Here is a 22,286-nt window from a genome sequence, read left to right on the forward strand (position 1 = left end):
TTCCTAATCACTAATGGAAACATTCAGCTCCCTTGACTGTCACAGAGTGGTGGGGAAACCACACATCTGGGGCGAATTTCCTGCTTATGGCTCAGTCCTGCTTTTATTGTTATCACTGAAGGTTTTGCTCCAAGTGATTCTGTGGCACTCAAGTGACCCTATAAACATTTTTAAAAGTCTCCCTAAAAAAGGGCCTCTAAGGCAAATGCAGGGGGAGAACGGGTGACCAATGGGAAGCTGAGGCTGGGCTAGGCATCCGCTCCTTGTGTCTCACAGCAGCAGTTGGGAACCTCAGGCTCTGGCCAAAGACTCCAGCAGCAGCAGCAGCAGCAGCACATTGGGAGCGCCTCTCTGCCTCCTGCCAAAGATTCCAACAGCAGCAGCAACAAACACAGTAGGGCATGGATGGGACTCTCGCCCCTCACTCCATGAAACACTACAAAAGTCCTGCAGACAAGTAGAAAGGAAAGGGAGAGAAACCAGAAACTACACACAAACAAAAGCTGCTGCATCCCTCTCCCTCCCTCTCTCAAAGGTCTGGTGGAGTGTGTGGGTGTAGGGGGAATAGCAACTCAGATCTAAGTTGTGCAGAAAAGGTTTTGTTTTGTTTGTTTTTTTAAAAGTTCAAATGTATTTCTCCACTGCAGTGGAAGCCCTCTGACACTTAGTGAGTACTAAGCACGCTGCTTAGGCACTGGGGAGAAAAATGATTTCCCGTGGAAATATCCCCACCTGGAGAGTGGGATTCTGCATAGTATTCTTGCTGGCTCTCTTTTCTTCTTGCTATGCACAAGATGCCAGTGCAGAGAAGGAGCCCAGAGCTGAAGAAATCCCAGAGGGAGCATCCACCTTGGCATTTGTGTTTGATGTGACTGGCTCTATGTATGATGACTTAGTTCAAGTTATTGAAGGAGCATCTAAAATTTTGGAAACCTCTCTGAAAAGACCTAAGAAACCACTTTACAACTTTGCTTTGGTGCCTTTCCATGATCCAGGTAAGGAAATATTTTTCCAAGTCCAATTAACTGGGAAGATCCATGTGTGTGCATGTATGTGTGTTAAGATTTTGGTGTCATCTGCTGAATTAAGTAAATGCAGTATATAATATGTAAAGGCAGAGGGTTGCAACCACATTTTAGAAAAAAAAGGGTGAGCAAGTAGCACAGAGCACAGAATTCTCCTTGGAAATGAAATAAAAAATAAAAGGCAACTTTGTGCACTTTCGAAGATCAGTGCATACATATTTTGTTTAATGTCTGTCACCCTTTTTATATGGAATTCTCAACCAGAATAATTTTCCAATAACAAGTTACATTGTGTTAACTCCCTCCCTCCTGTCATGTGCATACGCACATATGGATTGTCACCTCTGAGTGCTGAATATGCCTGTATTTCCCCATCAGATACACACAAATTGATTTTAAAACATGCACAGGCACACAGACTTTGAAAGGATCCAGTATTGCTCTCGCAAAAGCCATTTTATGTTAAAACTAGACTTTGTCCTACTAAAGAACATAAAAAGAATTTTAGACTACAGAGTTCCATTACCTACACCCACAGAATCATGTCTCCTGCCTCCTCTGATAAAATCACACATTTGTTTGTAGTCTTTGTGTACTTCTTCAACAAGCTTTCTGTGAAACAAGTAGCTATTCTACTGTGGTGCTTCTGCTGCTCATGTCTTTCCCTCATTCCACTTTTTTTCCTTTCTGCTGTATATCTTGCCTTCCTGTTTTTCAGTATCTGTTTTCTGTCCCTTTCCTATCCCTTTTCTCTGGCTTTCTCCTCTTCCCTTGTCAAACCTCTCTTAGTGACTTGAAAAGGAAATAGGAACTGGATGCCCCTAGGCTGTGATATGGAGTAGCCAGCACACAGAAGTTCAAACCAAACTTTTTTTTAACAAAATCCCAAACCAAAAAAATCAGTTTTAGAACACGAGTTTCCTGGTTCTAGTTTCCTCTGAGACACTTCAGATTGCAACATTCTAGGAATCAGTCACGGGAACTCAGGTAAGACTCCCTTCCCCCTATTTCAGATATTTAGGTGCTTTTAGAGTGACGCCATCAATGTAAAAAAGAGAACCATCCCCTCCAAGATATCTGCCTGCAAAATGTTTACCTGATATTGTCAAAAATAACAGCTAATATTTATAATGCTGAAAGATTATTGAAAAATTCATGTTTTCTTTTTTCAGTTTGTCTATTTGGTGCATTTTTATATTTACTATGTTTTCATAAGGTGGTCCATCATGATATCAGACTGCCTTCTATGAAAATTGTCAGTTTCACTATTTCTTCTGTGAAGGCAGTCAGTTTCCTTTGTCTTCCTGGTGCTGCCTGAAACACACACTTTTTAAAAATAGGATATGGTGATTGTAAAGCCACAAAAATCAGCTGAGGGCATTCTGGGTTGACTGTAGAGTCTGAAACAACTTTATGTCATTTAAAAAAAATCTGGATTTCAGGTTGACAGTTCCCTTTTGATTTTCTTGCCTTTTAATTTTAAAACTTTTACTTTTCAGTGGAAGATTGACCAAATGCATTCTAAACAGACAAAATCCCCCCCTAGTGTGATTCACTGTAGCAGCTAACCAGTTACTCTGCTTTTTAGGATGATTTGTTCTGGAAGACTTTTCTCAAACCCAGAAGCAGGATGGTAATTTTTGTCAGGCAAAGACATTTAAAAAAAAGTTAGTATAGATTTGCTCCTTCCCTTTGCTCCTCCCCAGCTTTGGGTAGGACACCCAACTTATATTTCAGTGATTCTTTCAATGCTTTGCTTGTATTGCAGGTTACTTTTAAGTCTCATTTCCATAAATCCTCTTTTCATTCCAATCCCCATTCCCCTTTGTGTTCTCTCCCTCAGTCACTCTATTCCTTTTGCCTACTCTTCCCTATGGTTTTTCCTTTTACAGTCTCTCACTCCCCTCCTTTTTTCACTGTCTCTGCACTCTCCTTGCTCTCATTTCCGTCTGGTTTTCCACCTCTGTCTTCCATCCCTCTTTGTTGCTCCCCCCAATGCACAGGAACCACAACTCCAGTGCCACTTTCTTTCCCAAAACCCAGGAAGCCCCCTCCCCTTGTTGTCTCTTTCCTTTGACCCCCCAGGAAATCCCTTTCCTTGATTACTTAAATGTTAACATTTCATTTAGTAATTAAAATGATAATTGAACCCTTATAAATTGGAAAGCATACAGCAAAACCTGTTTGCAGTATCAAATTTTATATTATTATAATCTGTTTTGCATCTTTAGATGAAAGCTCAACTTCCACATATAGCCTTGGAGGTCAAGATTTTGTACAAAGTGATCATTTGGTCCACTTTAGTGAATGTTTTAAAATGGAAAATAAATACTGTCATCTTAAATCTACAATAATTTTTGAAAACTCTATTTCTGTAATCCTCCCCCCCCACACACACACAAGCCAATAGCAATTTCTCCCATATTGGCTTCTACCTTGAATCATAGGAATGCAGCAATTGCCATATCTGATCAAACTCTGATGTGTCAAGTCCAATATCCTATCGCTGAGAGTGGCCAATACCAGGTGCTTCAGAAGATGGTTAAGAAACTCTGTGTTCCAGAATTGGTCACTAATCTTGTGGATCTAGTACAGAGTCGAATTTCTACAAATCTAGAATAAAGATCACTGGCTCTCAGACTGCATCGTGTCCCATTTCTTGGCCCATATCTAGTGCTATTCTTTTTTAAATACTGTTAGGTGAAGAGGTGGCTATGGGAGATTCTTTAAGTTATGCCTGTCTGGTCATTATTTAAGATTTGAATGATTCCACTCTGTGATTTGCCTTATGCTCATCTGCTAGATAGACAAACTGGCTAGTTCTTCTTTTTTTGTGAGGTGGTGGTGTCTATTATGTATCCTTTCCAACTGGTGTCCTGCAAGGAGTGTGGGACCACAGTATGAATGCAATAGGTAATTAGACCTTCATCTTCAAAGACTTCCACTGTCTTTACATGTCATGATCTGGATGGACTACTGGATAAGTAACTGGACCATCCCTGTCTTATAAATTTAGCTATTGTTGGAATTTTTTAATTTGCATTTATCTTATTGGAGGTTTGTTCCTGTGAAATGCAGAGCTTTAGTGTGTTTTGAAGACACTTAGTGCCTCAAAGCATCAGATCTTATAGGCCAGATTCATACCTGATGTGATGCCATTTCTTCCAGTGGAGTTATACTATTACAGCTGGGCTGAATTTGGCCTTGTGTATATTAGTTTGTTCCTGAGGTCACATTACATAGTATACACTGAGCTCTGTTGGATTCAGTCACTTTTAGTACAGCTTGTCCCATGTTGGCTAGTGAAGTGGTCCAACCAGACTCAGATAACCAGGTATTAAGTAGAGACGATCATTGTAGATGCTGAGGGAGGAAAGTGTTCACCAAAGATCTCCAACAATCTGTCCTCTTGCGTGTCTCTGCTTCATATACCCAGATTAATCCAGCTGTTGTCTGGACCAGTTTCAAAAAGTAGTATCAATTGGCTCAAAAAGAGGCCCTCTTAAGTCGATGTGGAGTGGGTACATGATAGATGAAGAAAACCACGGGAGTGCCTTTTGTTTCTCTGCACAAGGCCTTTTTCATAACAGGTTTGCACAGAACAATTTTGTACAGAATTGGTCGGCAGAATTTAGAATCAATATTGAGAAGGCTGACTTACATATTTCTACTGCATAGAGCTTCACTAGAAGCAGTTCCTACAGCACTTCTGGGATAGATGTAACATTTAGGTCACCTAAATGTATTGCTGAGGAAAGAATTGTAATGTTTTATAAAAGTGTTACTGTAGACGTTGTGAAGGCATAAACAAAAAAACTCAGATGTGATGTCATTTGAAAGACTTTGAGGATCTTCCTGTGTCCCATGCTTATTAGGAAAATCCAGTCTTGTCAGTCATAATTTTTTTTTTTTTTTTAAGAAAAAGTTATTTGGTGCATCACATCAAGTAAATGTTCATTAAAAAGAAAGATTGTGCCCTGCTTATCCATTTCTGACACACAAACTATCAAATGACTTCTGAGTTCTTTAAAAGTCCTGCCATCTCTGACACAAATGGTAATATATTTACAGTATGTTATATGTTATCTCAGTGCTGCAGTATAAATGTATGGACACAATGTGGTTTTGAGGTGGTGGAGATGAATAGAGTTTTAATAACACCTAAGCCAAACGACTGTCCCCTTGTAGAAGAGAAAAAATTAACCACTAGAGATGGGACCTATTTAGAGAGATATTGAATACCTATAGTTTGAGAGTTGGAATCTGGATTTGGATTGGTCCAGAATGGTGGTCCCAACAAAACTAAGTTCTGGATTTAGGTTCTGATTGTACCCTACCCCTCCATTGAAATTTTGGGTTGTTTTGATCAATCCCATTCCACCTCTCTTTTAACACCAGACCTGCCTTCTGATAATAACTAGCCACTGTGTTAAGTTCCATGTACTTGTGAAGCATCCAGTATATCTGAGTGGGGTTTGGCAATCAGTTTGCCAGTGCCTAAAGAAGAAAGTAGAAGTTGCATAGACTGTGCAGGTTGCTATTGACAAAGAAATCTCCAGCAAACATTTATATCCCATGGCAAAATTTTATTACAAAACTAAATTAAGGAGGGTTGGCACAGGGAAATTTTGCATCAGAACTAAAGCTCAAGATCAAAGACTACTTTTGCAGTTGTCTGTGTTTGGTTCTGACATCCCACTAGTTAACTCTCATTGAGTTCAGTGGGAGTAGGACCAGATCCAGAATGCCTGTATTTAATGACTGTGGCCAGCCAGCTCACTCTTTTATGCCATTAAGGAATTTTGGAATGGAAAATGAGCCTAATGGGACAGATTAATTCTTGGTGCTACTTTGTTAAAGCAAGTGGAGTCACACCAGAATGGAATTTGGTCCCATGTAGTTCTGGCTGTATTTTAAACAAATATTTTTAGTGAATGTCTGTTTTAAAGAATAAACAATCATAATTTTATCTTAATTTACAAGGAAAAATGAAGGTAAGATAATTACTTTACCATGAAATATAAATTTCAGCTAGTGCACTAGATATATAACTGAGAGAACATGAACAATATGTCGTACACATCTTGTATTTTTAAAGGTAGCCCAGTTATAAATATGGCACCTTAATGTGACACCCAGATTCCAGATCTTCTTATAAAAGGAGCACATTTTAAAATTAGGCTCCAAATGTTTAGGAAGGTTCCCACTCCCAACCCAACTCCTCAGAAATGGAATACAATGTTCTGTTTGTAAATTCTGGTATGTTTAACTTGAATGTTTTGGACCACATGAGAACCAATAATTGTTGTTGTTTATGCAATTTTATTGAAAAACTTTTTATATGTATTTGTTTTAGACACGGGTCTTATTTTCTCCTGAGAATTTGATAGAAGTTGTGTTTCTGTAATAATGTCACATACTGGGGATTGTGTGAACATTCTAGTGAATTTGATCATCCTTGCTAATTAATATCTTGCACTTCTGCAGGATCATCAATCTGAGGCTCTCAGAGCACTTCACAAACATAAATGAATTAGGTTTTATGTCATGCCTATAGGTGGTAGGAAAGTATTATCTCCAATTTACAGATGGGGAAAGAGGTTTAGCAAAGCTAAATGACTTTTTTAGAGTCACATAATGGGTCTATCATCTGTGGCAGAGCTGCGGATAGAACCCACATCTCAAATAGTCCCACTTCTGTGCTTTGCCCATTAATCCTGAAAAGGAGCATGGTCACAATCCCATGTTTAACTTTACAGTGTCATTACTTTGACATACCTTTGGCTGGCATTGCCATTACAATGTATTGGTTGCTGTGCTATACAATAGTTTGGAGCATGTTCAGAAGGCCATAGGAGGGTTCTTTTTGGATACATGATTATATGTCTTGGGGACAACACAAGGCATAAAACAGACCTTTTGGTCAGGGCCAGCTCTAGGATTTTCGCTGCCTCAAGCAAAACAAAATTTGGCCGCCCCTCCTTTTTTTTGTGCCCCCCTTCCCCCTTCCAAACTCCACCGCTTCCCCAAATCCCCAGCCCCGCCGCCTCCTCCAGGTGTGCCACATTTCCCCTCCCCATTGCTTCCTGGGCCCCCCCCCGCACCCTCCCGCCCTAGCTCACCTCCGCTCCGCCTGCTCCCCTGGGTGCGCCGCTGCTCCGCTTCTCCCCCCATCCCTCTCAGGCGAGGGAGGGCAGAGAAGCGGAGCAGCGGCGCGTTCAGGGGAGCAGGCGGAGCGGAGGTGAGCTAGGGTGGGGGGGGCGCAGGAAGTAACGGGGGGTAGAGGAACCACTCCCTGCTCCACCTCACCTCCGCTCCACCACCGCTGCCTCCCCCGAGCACCCGCCACTCGGCTTCTCCTCCCTCCCAGACTTGCTGCGCGAAACAGCTGTTTCGTGTGCAGCAAGCCTGGGAGGGAGAAGGGAGAAGTGGAGTGGCAGCGGCACACTCAGGGGAGCAGGGGGAGGCAGAGCAGAGGCGAGCTGCGTTGGCAGGGGCACTTTTTCCCCATGCCCCGGAGTCGGCACCTATGATGGCCGGCGCCAGAATGCCGCCCCTAGAAATGTGCCGCCCCAAGCACCTGCTTGTTTTGCTGGTGTCTGGAGCCGGCCCTGCTTTTAGTGGCACTGAATTAAAAGGTTTCATAGTTTTGAAATGAAAAAGTGCTGCAGTGTATCCTAATCAATTGTAATGGGAGATGTGAAGCTGTGTGTAGGAATGGTAAAGTATGAACCTTTCTTTGTGTCAACTACAGCGCTGAAAAATCCACTTGCATATAATGAATGGTATATTGTCCCCAGTGAGTAACAGTAAGCCATCTATCTCTGCACAATTTGAACTTTGATTTAGAAGCATTCCCTTATGATTGCAAATATGAACCAATGTATTCCTGTCTACAAATAGACAATAGCATTGCCTCTGCTGTTGCTTATAAGTTTCCCAAGCAACAGCAAAATAAAATTAATAAGAGACTTGTCAGTATTACTGTGGTATTCAGAATTTCTCTGACAGCTTATCTCCAGTGTGTTGCCTTGAATTTTCCCATTTTGGGCCATCACTCATCACTTGTATCAGCTTTTGTCCAGGAGGTATAGTCCTCTGGCTAATGGGTATCTAGTAAAGTTTTCAGGCTATTTATGAACTCATTTAAATTGGCTGCATGAAGCCACTTTTACTTTAGGAGGTTAAAGTATATTAGAGGCACCCTAGATAAGAAGGCCTTTTACCTATTCTATCCCCTGGGAGAGATGGAGGGGACTTTCTGAACATAATTCCCTTGGGTTCCCATGGGGAGGGTGCGACGTTCCCCGTGGTGTTATCCAGACTAGTGATTTGCTAGGTCATGCCCATCCTTGACTCTAGGAGCCAGCCTTACCCTGTTCTGCTGTGAGAACTCCTACTCCTGGGCTGTTCACGCACAGCATCTGGCATGTAAGCTGCTCCTTGGATTGTGCAACTGAATGATACTAGCCAATATCTCCAGTCCCAGACACAACCCTAGGAATCTCCGTCTTGCAGTGTACAGTTATGACCGCTGTACATTGCAAGCTTATATGAGTTCGTCAATTTAACAAAGAAATTGATACATGTCAGGCTTCTTATCCCAAGGGGACTCTCTGACACGCTTCAAACCAAACGCACTGCTTCAGGTAGGATAAACAAACAGATTTATTAACTACAAAGATAGATTTTAAATGATTATAAGTCAAAGCATAACAAGTCGGATTTGATCAAATGAAATAAAAGCAAAACACATTCTAAGCTGATCTTAACACTTTCAGTGCCCTTACAAACTTAGATGCTTCTCGCCACAGGCTGGCTGGTTGCCCTTCAGCCAGGCTCTCCCCTTTGATCAGCACTTCAGTCGCTTAGTGGTGAGGTCTGTAGCTGGAGGTGTAAGAGAGAGGAAGAGCATGGCAAATGTCTCTCCATTTTATCATGTCCTTTCTTCCTTCTTGGCTTTGCCTCCCTCCCTTCAGAGTCAGGTGAGCATTACCTCATCGCAGTCCCAAACTGACCAAAGGAAGAGGGATGACTCACTCGAGAGTCCAACAGATCCTTTGTTGTTGTCCAGGCCAGTGTCCTTTGTTCCTGTGAGGCTGGGCTTGGTTTGTCCCATACATGCCCTGATGAGGTGTGAACTGCCCCTCTGCCCCTGGAGAGTTTTTGCCTGGGTTTGCTTTAAGCTGTGAGGACACATTTTCTGCCTCATAACTATATACGTGAAATTACAACCTATAACATTACTATAATAACAATTACTACTATAACATTACCATAACAACAATGCTCAGTACATCATGAGCCTTCCAAAGACACCCGACATGACAAACTTTGCATTCATATTATAAGAATGAACATAGGGGTGTAGGGTGTTCCCCCGAAGTACAGAACGTCACAGAGGGAAACACTTCAAACCTCAGTCCTTATGTTTTAGTGGGGAGCAGGAAAATGGATTGATATATAACTGTATAGCATTTTAGTTAATGCACTATATCCCTGTTGCATCCCTAGAACTAGCAATTTCAGTGGGAATAGATGTATGGATGAGTTTTCAGAGTATACTGGGATTGGTCTTTTATGTGCAACAGTGTGTTGTAGCACAAGCTTTCTTTGCATCCTGATGTGTGGCAGTGGAAAGAACCATTCAGGATGCTGTAATAAAGCTGGGACAATGGCTTCGAGGCCTGCAAACAGATGCAGTGATGTGAGGGTGAGGTTCTTTTGACCTTGATGTTGTGGAGTAAAGCTACCAGAGAGCCTCAAGTTATTCTTGTACATGGAAAAAAAAAAGTGAGACATCAAGATTTCTGTGTGAGAGAGAGATTAAGCAAGACCGGTGCAACCTGCATGCACGTTCTAGGCGGACAGGTCATGTGGCACCCTCTCTCATATTTTGCTAACTCATTCTCCTGCTCTAGAGTGCTTATGTGCAAACTGGAGTTCCAGTCCATCAGCCACCGAAGACACCAGCTTGAGTTCTCACATTCTGGTACACTCCACTGCGAGTGTTCTCTGTTGCACAGGAGCTGTTTCCCTCTGCATTCAGGACATCTTTCCCCCTTACTAAGTAGGCTAAATTGTTTGATACATATTTATATAGAAAGAATAAAGTGCTTGCAGAAGAGGTCTCAGGGATAGGTTCTTGTGGGGAAAAGTTTTGATAATGCCTGATATGTGGGGAATCTGGTGTATTATCCAGAACTATATGTGTGAGCCAAGCATAAAAATTACCCCAGGCATAGCTGTCAGAGTGAGGTCTAAACTTCACTAGAGGCAGAGGAATCACCTTTTTTCCCTCTCCCCTCAATTCAAATACTGCTTTTATCAATATAAATATGAGTTGTTATATAGCTAAACTATATAATGAATAAAATATGACTGATAAATTAACAAGTGTGGTGTGATTGTTCTGACACTAGTTTTTAGCTACTCATTATAAGGGGTCAGATTCAGGCTGTACTAACTAATTCTCCTGACCAGCACTTCTCTGGTGGCCCTAGAAGTTTCTGAAGAATTAAGCTTTATGGGTGAGTTTTTTTCAGAAATTTGCAGGAGTGGCCTAAACCTCCTTCCATTGAATTCAATGGAAGTTTTATTATTGACTTCACTGGAAGCACAGTTAGGGCAAGGAGTGTCCTTGGAACGGTATTTTTAAGTTTTTGTCCATTAATGGTTAAAAGATAACTTCCCAAATGTAAAGCAGTGCAATGCTGTCTTACTGAGGCTGCTGATTAGGTTGAAACAAGAACTCAGCTCAAAAGGTGCTAAATCTGAAATCTAATTAAGTTTGCTTGAATGTCGGGATTAGGGTGACCAGACAGCAGGTGTGAAAAATTGGCATGGGGGTGGGGGGTAATAGGAACCTATAAAAGAAAAAGCCCCAAATATCGTGACTGTCCCTATAAAATCGGGACATCTGTTCACCCTAGTCGGGATTGTTAATTATTTCACTACTGATCAGTTCAGCAGAAATGTTCAGCTACCCTAGGACTCAAAGTGGAGCCCATTCACATATTTTTATTAATCATTGACTTTCACCCTTTGAGGATCAAACATGTATAAGAAAAAGATTTCTGGTATTTTTAATCCTACTATACTGTAACTGTGGACAATAACTCTGATCAGGTGAAGGGATATACTACAGGATCTACATATCCTGTCCATCTCTTCTGAAATTTCTGTGATAAACAGTAAATGTTTGGTGACCTTAATTTAATCCTTTACTGAAGCCTTTGTGATACTGGTGTATAATAGGATGGCCATCATCTTGGTCATCCCAAGAGGTTTAACCTAGGTACTCCAGATCTAAAAGCAGGAACCTCTACAGCTTGAGCAAAAGACATTATTGCCAACACCAAAAGTTCAAAAATCATGAGGCAGACCCAACATTTTGTGAGATTGTCCAAAAAAGTTAAATCATGTTTTTGGGTCTGTCTTCTGATTTTTGAACTCTCTCTGCCCACAGCCTAAAGGTTTGTGACAATTACATTGTTGCCAACTTTTGCAAATTTTTCATAAGTAAGATTTTGGCCTCTGTTCTTGCTAGAGATCCAGGTCCCATTGGCTAGGCTCTGTATGCAGTTCCTACCATGAAGAACTTTCATTTTAATGCGAAACAGCATGATGAATTTGTGACATGGAATTTAGAACCATTGTCCACCAAACTCACCTTACATAGGTGTCGTCATACTCATCTGTGCTGGATTCAAACTGGTGACCTATAAGTGAAAGGCTCGGTAGGTCATTAGCAATGCCTGAGGCATCCAAACCCCACTCATTATAATGTTACAGCTTTGAGAATGAGGTTTGCTTTCTGAAAATATGTTTATTAAATCAAGTTTCTGGAGTTTAAACAAGTAGCATCTCCTTGGGTACACAGGCAAGATCTCCCATGTATGTTCTCAGTTTCAACCACACTGTATAATTAAATGCCACATCCTGTTCTTAAAAGCTCCCATGAGCCAAAGTTCAAACACTAAATATGCAACACTAAAATATCAAATTCATTTCTAAGTAGTGTTGTGCAATATACAATCATTCAAACAGAGTCTTAACACTAACTTTTATTTTCCACCACAAGCAGGATTTGTATCTCAAGACCTTTTCCACTTCTGCTATAGGAGTAAGTGGTGTGTGGGAAGGCATTCTGTTATACTCTATGTGGGCCAACCCATAGAGAGAAACATGTAATCCACCAGCAAAGTCACGTGACAAGTGTTTGGGAGACAGCAGTGGAACACTGGGCATCCGAATTCCTGGCTCTAGGAGCAGAAGGTGGTCTAGGGCAGTGTTTCTTAACCTTTTTGATACCAGGGCTCTGCTTGCTGCCTTCCTAAACTGTATCAGGGAGCTCTCAGGAACAGCGCCAGTCCACAGACCGGTCATTGAGAAACACTAGTGTAAGGGTTGTATCCAAGTATAACAAAACCCCTGTTTGGATCATTAGTGAGGACTGAGTCAGGTTTTAAAAACATTGGCCCCTCCCACTTGAGCTGAAGAACCACAAATGTTAGTGTGGAGGCAGTAGCAGAGTCAAAAATCTCTATCTGTGGCCTAGCCTTTAAAGGACAACACAGAGCCACACTGTATTAGTGTGACTTACACATGCACATATGACACGTTCCTTCTGAAAGGCAATGTAGCAAAGTGGATGAGACTTGGGTCTGTTATATTAGAGTTCTGTTTCCAGAATAGCCTTGTTCAAGTTCTCAGTTATCTTATCTGTAAAATGGATAAATGATAGTTATGTCCTTGGGGTAATAAGGCCTTGCTTGCTTAATAGTAAGGGCTGTGAAGGGCACAGAAATATTAACAGCATTAGTGGAAGAGCTAGAATTCATAGCATCATGGTTTCCAGTGCAGTGAATTATCTCTTTTTCTCTGATTTTGTGCCCCACAAATTGCATGAAGGCAGGAACTTATTGTGTTTTTGCCTGAGCTCCTGCAGCAGGAACAAATAGTGTTGCTTGCAATAATTTCACAATCGTTGGCAAGAATGGCTAACGGCCTTAATCCCCTATTTGGGAGCTGTAGTAGACTCATATCCTCTGTGGATTGGGTACGGAGGGGGAAATCTCTCTCTCTCACACTCATGTAATAAAATCGAACCTCTAGTGATTCTTGTTAAATGCAGAACAGAAGTTAGGTGTGGAGTGTAAGCGGGGGAATGGTCCCGCTATTGTGGAGAACTTTCCTGGCTTCTGTACTACTCCGGTGAAGTGGGCTAGCAGAAGGATCTGAATCCTCACTCCCACTTCCTTTACCCAGAAGCCTCCCTGCCCTTGAGGGCTCCCCTTCCACTCTCCTGTCTGGCAGAGTCCTCGTAACCCCAACAAGGCTGGGCCCAGGATTCCTGGGGGGCTCGACCCCCAACCCTGCTGTGGTCCCCTAGGACAGAGGCTAGGGTGTCCCCACTCCAGGGTGCTCTCTCTGCACTGGGCACTTACCTGACCCACTGATCATTACATACAATTTAAAGCAAATACAAGTTATTAATCAACAATTAATTTAAAAAAGAATAAGGAAAAATGGGAAAGACATCACCCCGCTCTGTGGCAGGGAACATTACAAACAGTGTCGCTGGAATGTCAGGGCACTTCACAGCCTCTTCCTTGTAGGTCCCAGGCCTCCTCCTGTGCTGCAGGGATGCTGCGGGTTGGACACTTGCAATGGTGGTGGCCACACACCTCCAGGCTTTGGGTGGTGGGACCCTTCTTCCCAACATCAGCCCCCTGTCGGGTTAAGATCCCCCTCCCAGTCTGGCCTGCAAGGACCCTTGGCTTGGGGTGTCTTTCTGCGCTGGGCCCTTTGCCCAGGGTCCCCCCCTTGGCCGGACCCAGTTGCTCACCACACCTGGCTTCAGACTGCTCCAGCTCCAGCCCCAGCTGCACTGTTCTAGCTCCAGCTTCACTCTGCCTCAGCACGGCTGCTGCTGCTTCTCTGGCCCCATGGCTGCAGCTCTGTTCCCACCACAGGATCTGCTCTGTGGGCTGCTTCCGTGACTCTGCGCCCAGCTCTGACCTGCTTCCTGGGCTGCTTTTCTGGTCCCTCTGGCTGGCACAGCTCTGTTCCCCAGCTCAGCTTGAGCCCCTGCTCTCTCCTTAGCTCAGCCCTACTCTGTCTGACCCAGGCAATTCCAGCTCACAGGGAGGATGGGACCCACCCTGGCCTCCTGATTAGCTAGCCCACCCTGTCAATCAGGCTGACCTGGAGCATTGGTGTCTCTCTATTCTTTTAGGAAGTCCCCTTAAATGAAGCCCCAGCTGCCTTCAAGCTATGAATAAAGCTCTTTACGCTTTCCTTGCCCTGAGATTTATATACATTGTCCCTTTTACTTCTGGAATCAATAATTGTTTTATGAGAGTGCACAGCAATGAGGTGAACACACTGAGCCAGGAGGCATAAATATTACATACCATCTCTCACTTCAATCAAGGTATTAATGTTCATCATACAATCATTTTTAGTGATATATTCTAAAGGAAATGATGAAGAAAGAGGGTAGCATTTTGCAAGTACTGACCATCAACCACAGAATACTTGGCTCTTGAATTGCTAATCTCTTTCACTTACAGCAGATTTGCTGAAAGATAGTTATCAAAAATAAAACAGAAATGCCTTGTGCAGTGGGATATTAATATTAGCCCTCAGTGAAGGAAAAAAACTTGAAGTTCAGGTTAAATATCATAAAAGATCATTTGTTATACTAAAAAAACCAAGCAGTGAGAATAGTTAAAACTTAGGGTCTGATGCTCAGTTACTCTATTCTGCCCTTGGGCCAGGTATGGGGGGAAGAAAGGTGATTTAGAGCCATTTCTGCACTCCTTGTATTTTGGAATCCAGTGTAAACTGAAGCAGCCTCAGGACTGCTCCAATTTATGCTCTGCATCCCAGGACTCCCTATAAGTAGTCTTAGGAAGCAGAACAGTAGTCACAGGGCAGTTTACTCCAGCCACACCCAGACTTGCCCCCAGTCCACCCCATACATCAGGGGCTGGGAGCAGTGCTGGTATACAGCAGTTGTGTCTACTCTACCATGGCTGGGGAGGCTGTTCAGGGGACATTTTAAGGAGGACATTTCTACACACTTCCTTATGCTGTTGGAGCATTTTGAAGGGACCTGAAAATCAGTCTCTTAGGATGAAATCCTGGTCTCATTAATTAATTGGAGTTTTGCCTTTGACTTTAATGGAGTCACCATTTCTCCCTTAGTTATCATTTTCTAATTGGAAAGGTAAAACCTATTCAAAAAGGAATTACAAATGAAAATTATATGTATGACTGTATACATCAGTTTATCCCAAGGTGCTTCATAAACATTAGATATAGTAATCATGTCAGCCAGTTCTGTGATGGAATTCAGCAACTGGCTAACATTGCACTGCAACACTACACAAGTGTAGGAGAGAAAGCGAAGAATGCTATCACCAATGGGATGTAGAAGCAGACAAAATGTAATTATTCAGTTTGCTGTATGGCCAAGTTAACTCTCTTACTAAGAAGTGCCATGGAATCTTGATTCTTTAATGACTGCAAATTGTTGAGATCTCCATTTAATATCTTCTGTGAAAGATGGCATCTCTGCTAGCACAGAATCCTTTAACACCCCAAAGGAACACCATTTTGTTGGTAACTCAGAGGGAAGAGTAGCTCCCATTGAATCACTAAGGGCTTGGTTACACTGGAGAGTTGCAGCACTGGTGGTGGCTTTATAGCACTGCAACTCACTCACCGTCCACACTTGCAAGGCACATACAGCGCTGTATCTCCCTGGCTACAGCGCTGGTTGTACTCCACGTCTGCCTGGGGAATAACGACTGCAGCGCTGGAGTGCCAGTGTAAACAGTGATTAATCTTTCTATGCTGTAACTGACCTCCAGAATTTTCCCATAATGCTTTTAACTAAAGAACTCTCTTTGTTTTCTTATGAAGCCTCTCTTTGTTTTGTTGTGAACTCGGGGCTCCCGGAGCTGCTTATCTAAAAAACAAACACAGCTCCTGTTTGCTGTGAATGAGGCAGGCAGGGGGATGAATGTCCACAGCTAGTGTTTGCTTGAGGAGAGAAACAGCACGGCGGCGGGGGAAGTCCGTTGGAGCAGCTGCTTATCTGGTCTGCAGGCTATTTGCATTTAAGAGTGAATGAGGGGTCAGGGAAGTGGTCAGAATTTGCAAGGCGGGGAGCTGACAGTGTCGGCTCCAAAAATCCACTCTCTCTCTCTCCCGCACGCTCCCTGTCACAACCCACCCCCCTCTTTTGAAAAGCACGTTGCAGCCACTTGAATGCTGGGATAGCTGCCTATAATGCACCACTGCCAACACTGCTGCAAATGTGGCCACACTGCAGTGCTGGTAGCTGTCAGTGTGGCCACGCTCCAGTGCTTTCCCTACACAGCTGTACGAAGACAGCTGTAACTCCCAGTGCTGCACACCTGCAAGTGTAGCCAAGCCCTGAGTTTACTTTCTGCAGTACTTGAGCTTTTCTTCCACTGTGTCTAACTCTATTTATCTTATGAGATCTCTCAAGATCACAGCCCATGGTGGCTACAACTGGAGGTCCTCAAATATACAAGTTAATTTAGAAGTCTGATTTTTTTAGTTATCTATTTTTTTAGTGTGAGGGAGATGAGAGGGATTGGTGACGATTCCTTTAATATTTTACTGAGAGTTTTAAATAAGCATGGCTCAAAGGTAATGCAGAATGACCTTGGTATTGGGGCCAGATTCAGTCAAAATGCCATCTAGCATCTCTGCCATGGAAACTTAGGTAAAGTTGTGGCAGACCTCCAAAAAACACACACAGGCTTATACAGAAGCCCAGTGGTGAATTAGTGTATTCAATCTGGCCCTTAATTAGGTGAGGTAGTTGATTAGGAATCAGATAACCAAGAGGTCAGTGCCAAGGGGACTTGGTGGGGAAGGGGCAGAAATTTGATTTAGTAAATTGATTTTGAAAGTGGCTTGACAAATGTAATGGGGGAAACCTACAGATAGGAAAAAGAAACCAAAGACTAATTGGTATGTGTTCTCCAATCAAAGATTTGGTGTTGGCATATGTTCTGTGTTTTGGTTTTGAAGGAGACACATTCATCAAGGGAAATATTGGGAACATATGTTTGTTAGATCCCGGATGACAAAAGCTGCAACTGATAAAAGAGGCTTTCAGTGTTACTTGATCTACTTTCTATGCTTTGGTAATTGACAATTTTGTTAAGAGGATCAGGATAGACTGAGGAACTGTGCTTTCTCCTGTTAATTTGGTCTGACAGCTGCATGCACTTTATTTGCTGCTGCTGAGAAGGATGCATTTTTATGCATGAATTACAGTACTATGTATGGTTCATTCATAGCTGGTGGCAGTCTTTGGAATTTCCTGTTTAGGTTTATTATTCTGATTTATAATACTCATATTTTATCCTCTTACAAGTTTGCTCTTTGCTGTCTATTATTTGATGAGCTGTTGATTTGTCCATTACCTATTCAAGATTTGTATTCTGTAATTGGAATAAACTTTGTTTGTTCTTAGCATCATTCATGCTACTTCCGTTGATGCTGTATAGAACTTCCATTGTTTCTATTTGTTGAAAATATGTAAACCCTGGCCCCATTTGAATTTTGCCTCTGGATGAGTGTGCTCAATTCCAACTCACTCAGGCCAGACTCCCAATGACTCTGTCATTTGAAGTCACTTGTAGGGGGCTCCTTGGCCTATCAAATTCCACAGAGCCAGACCAGGGTTTTCAGGCACAGAGTGCTCCTGGCTTCCTATAGCTCTTTGTACTGAGAGGATCTGGGATTCTCTCTCAGTTATTTGTGGAAGAATTTATTTGCCCTTCAGGGGGAATTGTAGGAAGGCATTGGAAAACTATCAGCACTTGAGTGATTTAGCCTGGGTCTTCTCTGGAAAGTAGGCATGACCCAGCTGGAGTGAAAATAGAGTCTGGGCTCTAACCCACACCCCTAATCAGGTAAATTAGGTTGGATTAAAATCAACTCCAAATGTGGGTAAAAGGTTTTTGTGTATGGACAGTAGTGGGGTTTTGGACTATAACCCTTTAAGAACCTGGGTTGACGCTGCAGTTAACTATGCTATGTCCTAACATAAAGTCATAAAACTGGAAGGGACCTCGAGAGGTCAACTAGTCCAGTCCCCTGTACTCAAGGCAGGACTAAGTGTTATCTAGACCATCCCTGACAGGTGTTTGTCTAATCTGCTCTTAAAAATCCCCAATGATGGTGATTCCACAACCTCCCTAGGAAATTTATTCCAGTGCTTAACCACTGTGATAGGAAGTTTCTGCCCTTACTGCAATTTAAGCCCATTGCTTCTTGTCCTATCCTCATAGGTTAAGGAGAACACTTTTTCTCCCTCCTTAACATGAAGCTTGGTGTAGTCGTTTGCTAATCCATTCTAGGAGTTTGGCTAATCTTAAACCCAGTATTAAAATATTGATGTGTAACTGCCTGTAGTGCAGGCCATCATTAGGGTTTGAGTCTATGATCTTCAGTGCCAAAGCACATTCCCTTCCACTAGAATTGAAGGAGTAACCTAATTAGTTGGCCGTAGTAGGCTGTTATTCTTTATGGGGATAAGTCAGAAGTGGGGGGACATGACACACACTTTACAAGCTTTTTACAAATGCAAGACGGCTGCGGGACCCCAGGTCTATTATTAAGATATATGAGCCGGTTGCAATGTATCTGATATGCTCTTCCATCATGACTGCCTTTGGTAATCTCCTTCTGTTCCAAGAAGCTCAGAGTGGAATTATCTAGTTCTGCTCTAGTTACAGCTCTCCTCCTAAAATATATTTAACCACAGATTTTAATCTGCAGGGTATTAATGGTAGTATGCAGGATAATATGAAAACGACATTCTCAGACACCAAGCCAACGAGAAAAGTTGCATATATCCCACAGCAAAACAGGGCTGAAAATAATGAATTTATGTTCAGTAGTCTAATCTAATTACCTGATTTGTCTGTCTAATCTATATCCCCCATAGTGGTGGACTCATTACCCACAGGCCTCTGCCAGCCTGGGCATAATTTTACTTACATTTAGCTCAAATGCATAGGTGTTTTCAGGATTGGGGCCTTTGTACCACGTAACATGACTCTCAAAGAAAAACTTGCATCTGATGCATATGAAGTGTGAAGAGGATGTTAACAAGTGTGTGAGGAAACAATTGCAAACTAAGCTCCTGCCCTGGAATTGACACTTTTCGGGTAGCTCCAGGGACTGAGCCCTGTTGAAGTTACAGGGCTGCACATGGGTTTAGGGGGTCCACCCATGCAGAGTCCATTGTGGGACTGAGGTCTAAATGGAGGGTTAGCTGTAACTTTCCTCCTTTGTAATTGGGCACCATTTTTCAGAATGACTGTAACATTCCCTTCTCCTTTTATGTCTGCTATTGTTCTAGCTGCAGCGCTACAAAACACGAAGTCAGTTTTTTTTTAAAATTCATAGAATGTTGTAACAAGTCAGCAGTCCTTAATACACACTTCATGGCAAAGAAACAACTTGAAATAGGGCCAAATTCTGTACTCAGTTTCACCAGCGTAAGTCTGGGGTAACAACATTACAATCAGTAGAGTTATTTTTCAGGTACACTGATATGTAACTGAAAGCAGAGAATTTTGTTCCTTCTTTTCAGACTGAAAATTCCTGCTGTAGTGGAGTGAATTGAATTACTAACATCAGTTACTTAAGAGGGAGAAAATGTTTTCACAGTTAAATGAAAAAAGACACAGAAAGAAGTCCAGGTTAGCATGCTCAGGATAAGCGCTCTAATCCATGACCATAGGTTATTGCTGGATTCCTGCCATGTTGTTTAAATTAGATTCATGACCTAGAGGGGGTGTATACAGGAAGCCATTGTAATTTTCATGCCTTAGACACTAGTGTATTTTCATGAGCTGAAGTTAAGCGTCTCTGGGGATGCTGAATATCACTGAAACATTTCCTGAGTTCTCTTAAGTGCACAATGGTATGTCCGAGTCTGTTTTCCAAGGACAGAGTTTTTTGTTTAGTTAGTGAGGTCGTGATGTAGCTCATTGAACCAATGTAATCTTGGGCTTCTAATTGTTCGGAGAAAAAGGAAGGGAAAAGGAAAAAAGGCAGTTTAGGAAAAAAGTATGTTGTTTGTCTTGTGAAGAATAGCTCAAAATGAATCTTTACTGTGATTTTTGTCCCCTCTAATGATATGTATTTTTATTAACTAACCCAAAAGCAGATTGTGGCCTCACTACTGCTGTGTGGGAGCTAGTAATCTAGACTCTAATCCGGCAAAGTATTTAAGCAAGTGCTTAACTTTAAATACGCAAGTAACCCCATTGGTATCAATGATTTTAAATGCTTAAAGTTAAGCACATGCTTAAATACCTTTCTGGATCAGGATCTTACTGGCCAGAGCCACCAGACTGAGAGTTAGGAGACCTGGGTTCTATCTCTGCCGCTGCCTTTGTCTCTCTGTGCCTCTGTTTTCCTTTTCACCCTCTCGCTGTCTTGTCTTGTAAAACAACGTGCCCAGTGGGGCCCTGATCTTATTTGGAATCACGCAGCACCATTTTAATACCTGAGCTCAAGTGCTGCACCCTCTAACACTCCAGCAGGTGCTGGCCACCCCAAAAAGGGATAGAGAAAAGGCAAGGATCTGGCTGTTCTGCGGGGTTCTGGGAGGCATTGTCTATACCTAGATGCCATGCTCTAAGTAGTTCCTTGTGTGACATTTTTGCAGATGTGAATGTGTGAAGCGAGGGAGTGCTTCTTGATCCAGTCAGTCTCTTCCTCCCTCTCAGCTAATAATAAATTAATGAGAGTACTTGCATATGGGGATCTTAGGGTACTTTCACCTACTGGGAGGTACAGCCATAGGATTAGTCTCATATTACAGATGGGTGAACTGAGGCACAGGGAGCTTAGGTGACTTTCCCAGTGGTAGAGCTGGGAATGGAGCCCCAGAGTCCTCACTCATAGTCCTGTGCATTAGATACAGGCACCTTGACCCAATTTGTCACTGTCACTCCAGATGAATTACATTTGGCAGGTATGCTCCCAGAGCTCCATTTATGGTCCAGAAAAGCCATTCCATTGCCACTTAAAGGAGTCGCAGCCAAGAAGGCAGGAAACGTTGTCCTAAGGGTTTGGACCAAACCCAGTACTCAAAGGAGTTGTGAGGTCAGACTGAGAGAGGGATTCCATTCAGGAAATTGTTGTTTTCCACAGATCTGTACCTCTTGTGCTTTTAAGAATAAAAGTGTTTGTTTGTGGTTAAGAAATACCTTTGTTAAGCCTATGTTCCCTTGCTTTACTGCCATGTTTTCCCTGAAGGGTGTGACTAGGAAACTGGAGTTGCCACATCGAGGTGGACTCAAGGGGCAGGGAGGAGTGATGGGTCTAAGCAACAGGGAGTTCAGGAGGACTGTGGCACTGCTGCTGAGGGCTAGGCAGCAGGATTGCAGAGTCCTACTGCCCGTGAAGAGTGTCAGATGTGGTGTCTGCTCCTGGGAATGTGTCTCACAGATACAGATCCAGGAACAAGTGACCAGTCACTATCCAGACACAGGGGGGTTAGTAGCATGTGGGATTCAGTAGTTGGATCCAGTGCTCAGTTTGTAATGAAAGAGGTGCTGTGACACAAGCAGTTTTTTTTTTTTTACTTTCATAACTGATGCGGCCAACCCAGCGGTGCCAGGGCTATGAACTACCAAGCCTAGAGGTGTGGGGATTCAGCCTCAGCAAAGCCCAGCACAAATTAAGCACTGGTTGGATCCAGTCACAATAGACAGACTGATCATTGAAACAGGAGGGCTGGCCTAAGTTGTAATAGTGACTACAGGTGTGTTTATGAAGAAAAGTTGCTGCAGTTACATTTGATGAAGTAATAAAGCTATATAAATGTAAGCAGGGTCTGAATGAATGCTTCCCTGACAGCTAGCTGAGAGGGGGAATGACTTGGGGGTGTTTATGTAAATACAGTTTGCTCCTGCTCTGCTTACATATTCATCAGATACAGTGGTGTCAAAGTGATCAACTTTGGTTGGTGTTGGCTACAAATCACCTTAGTACTGAATGAAGGAGTAGTGAAATATGGTTATCAATGTTGTAATTATTGTAGGATTACAGGAAAGCAGGACTGTGCTTAACCTGTCCCAAATTAGGGGGCCACCCTCAGAGGTTAAGCCAGGGGCTTGAATGTCAGAGGCCTGTGAAAGTAAGGTTTTGTGAGGGAAGGTATTCCTAGCCAGGAGGCTGCACACC

General features: G+C 42.7%; 1 protein-coding gene across 1 annotated transcript in view; it reads left to right on the forward strand.

The window, feature by feature from the left end:
* Positions 1 to 320: 320 nt before the first annotated feature.
* Positions 321 to 22,286, forward strand: part of HMCN1 (hemicentin 1) — a 324,395-nt gene continuing 302,429 nt past the window's right edge. Inside the window, exon 1 of the mRNA XM_039483793.1 lies at positions 321 to 995. Within this exon, the coding sequence (XP_039339727.1) occupies positions 707 to 995 (289 nt within the window). The 5' untranslated portion in view covers positions 321 to 706. The remainder of the gene's footprint in view (positions 996 to 22,286) is intronic.

This window comes from Mauremys reevesii, linkage group 8 (genome assembly GCF_016161935.1).
Source record: "Mauremys reevesii isolate NIE-2019 linkage group 8, ASM1616193v1, whole genome shotgun sequence".
NCBI lineage: Eukaryota > Metazoa > Chordata > Testudines > Geoemydidae > Mauremys > Mauremys reevesii.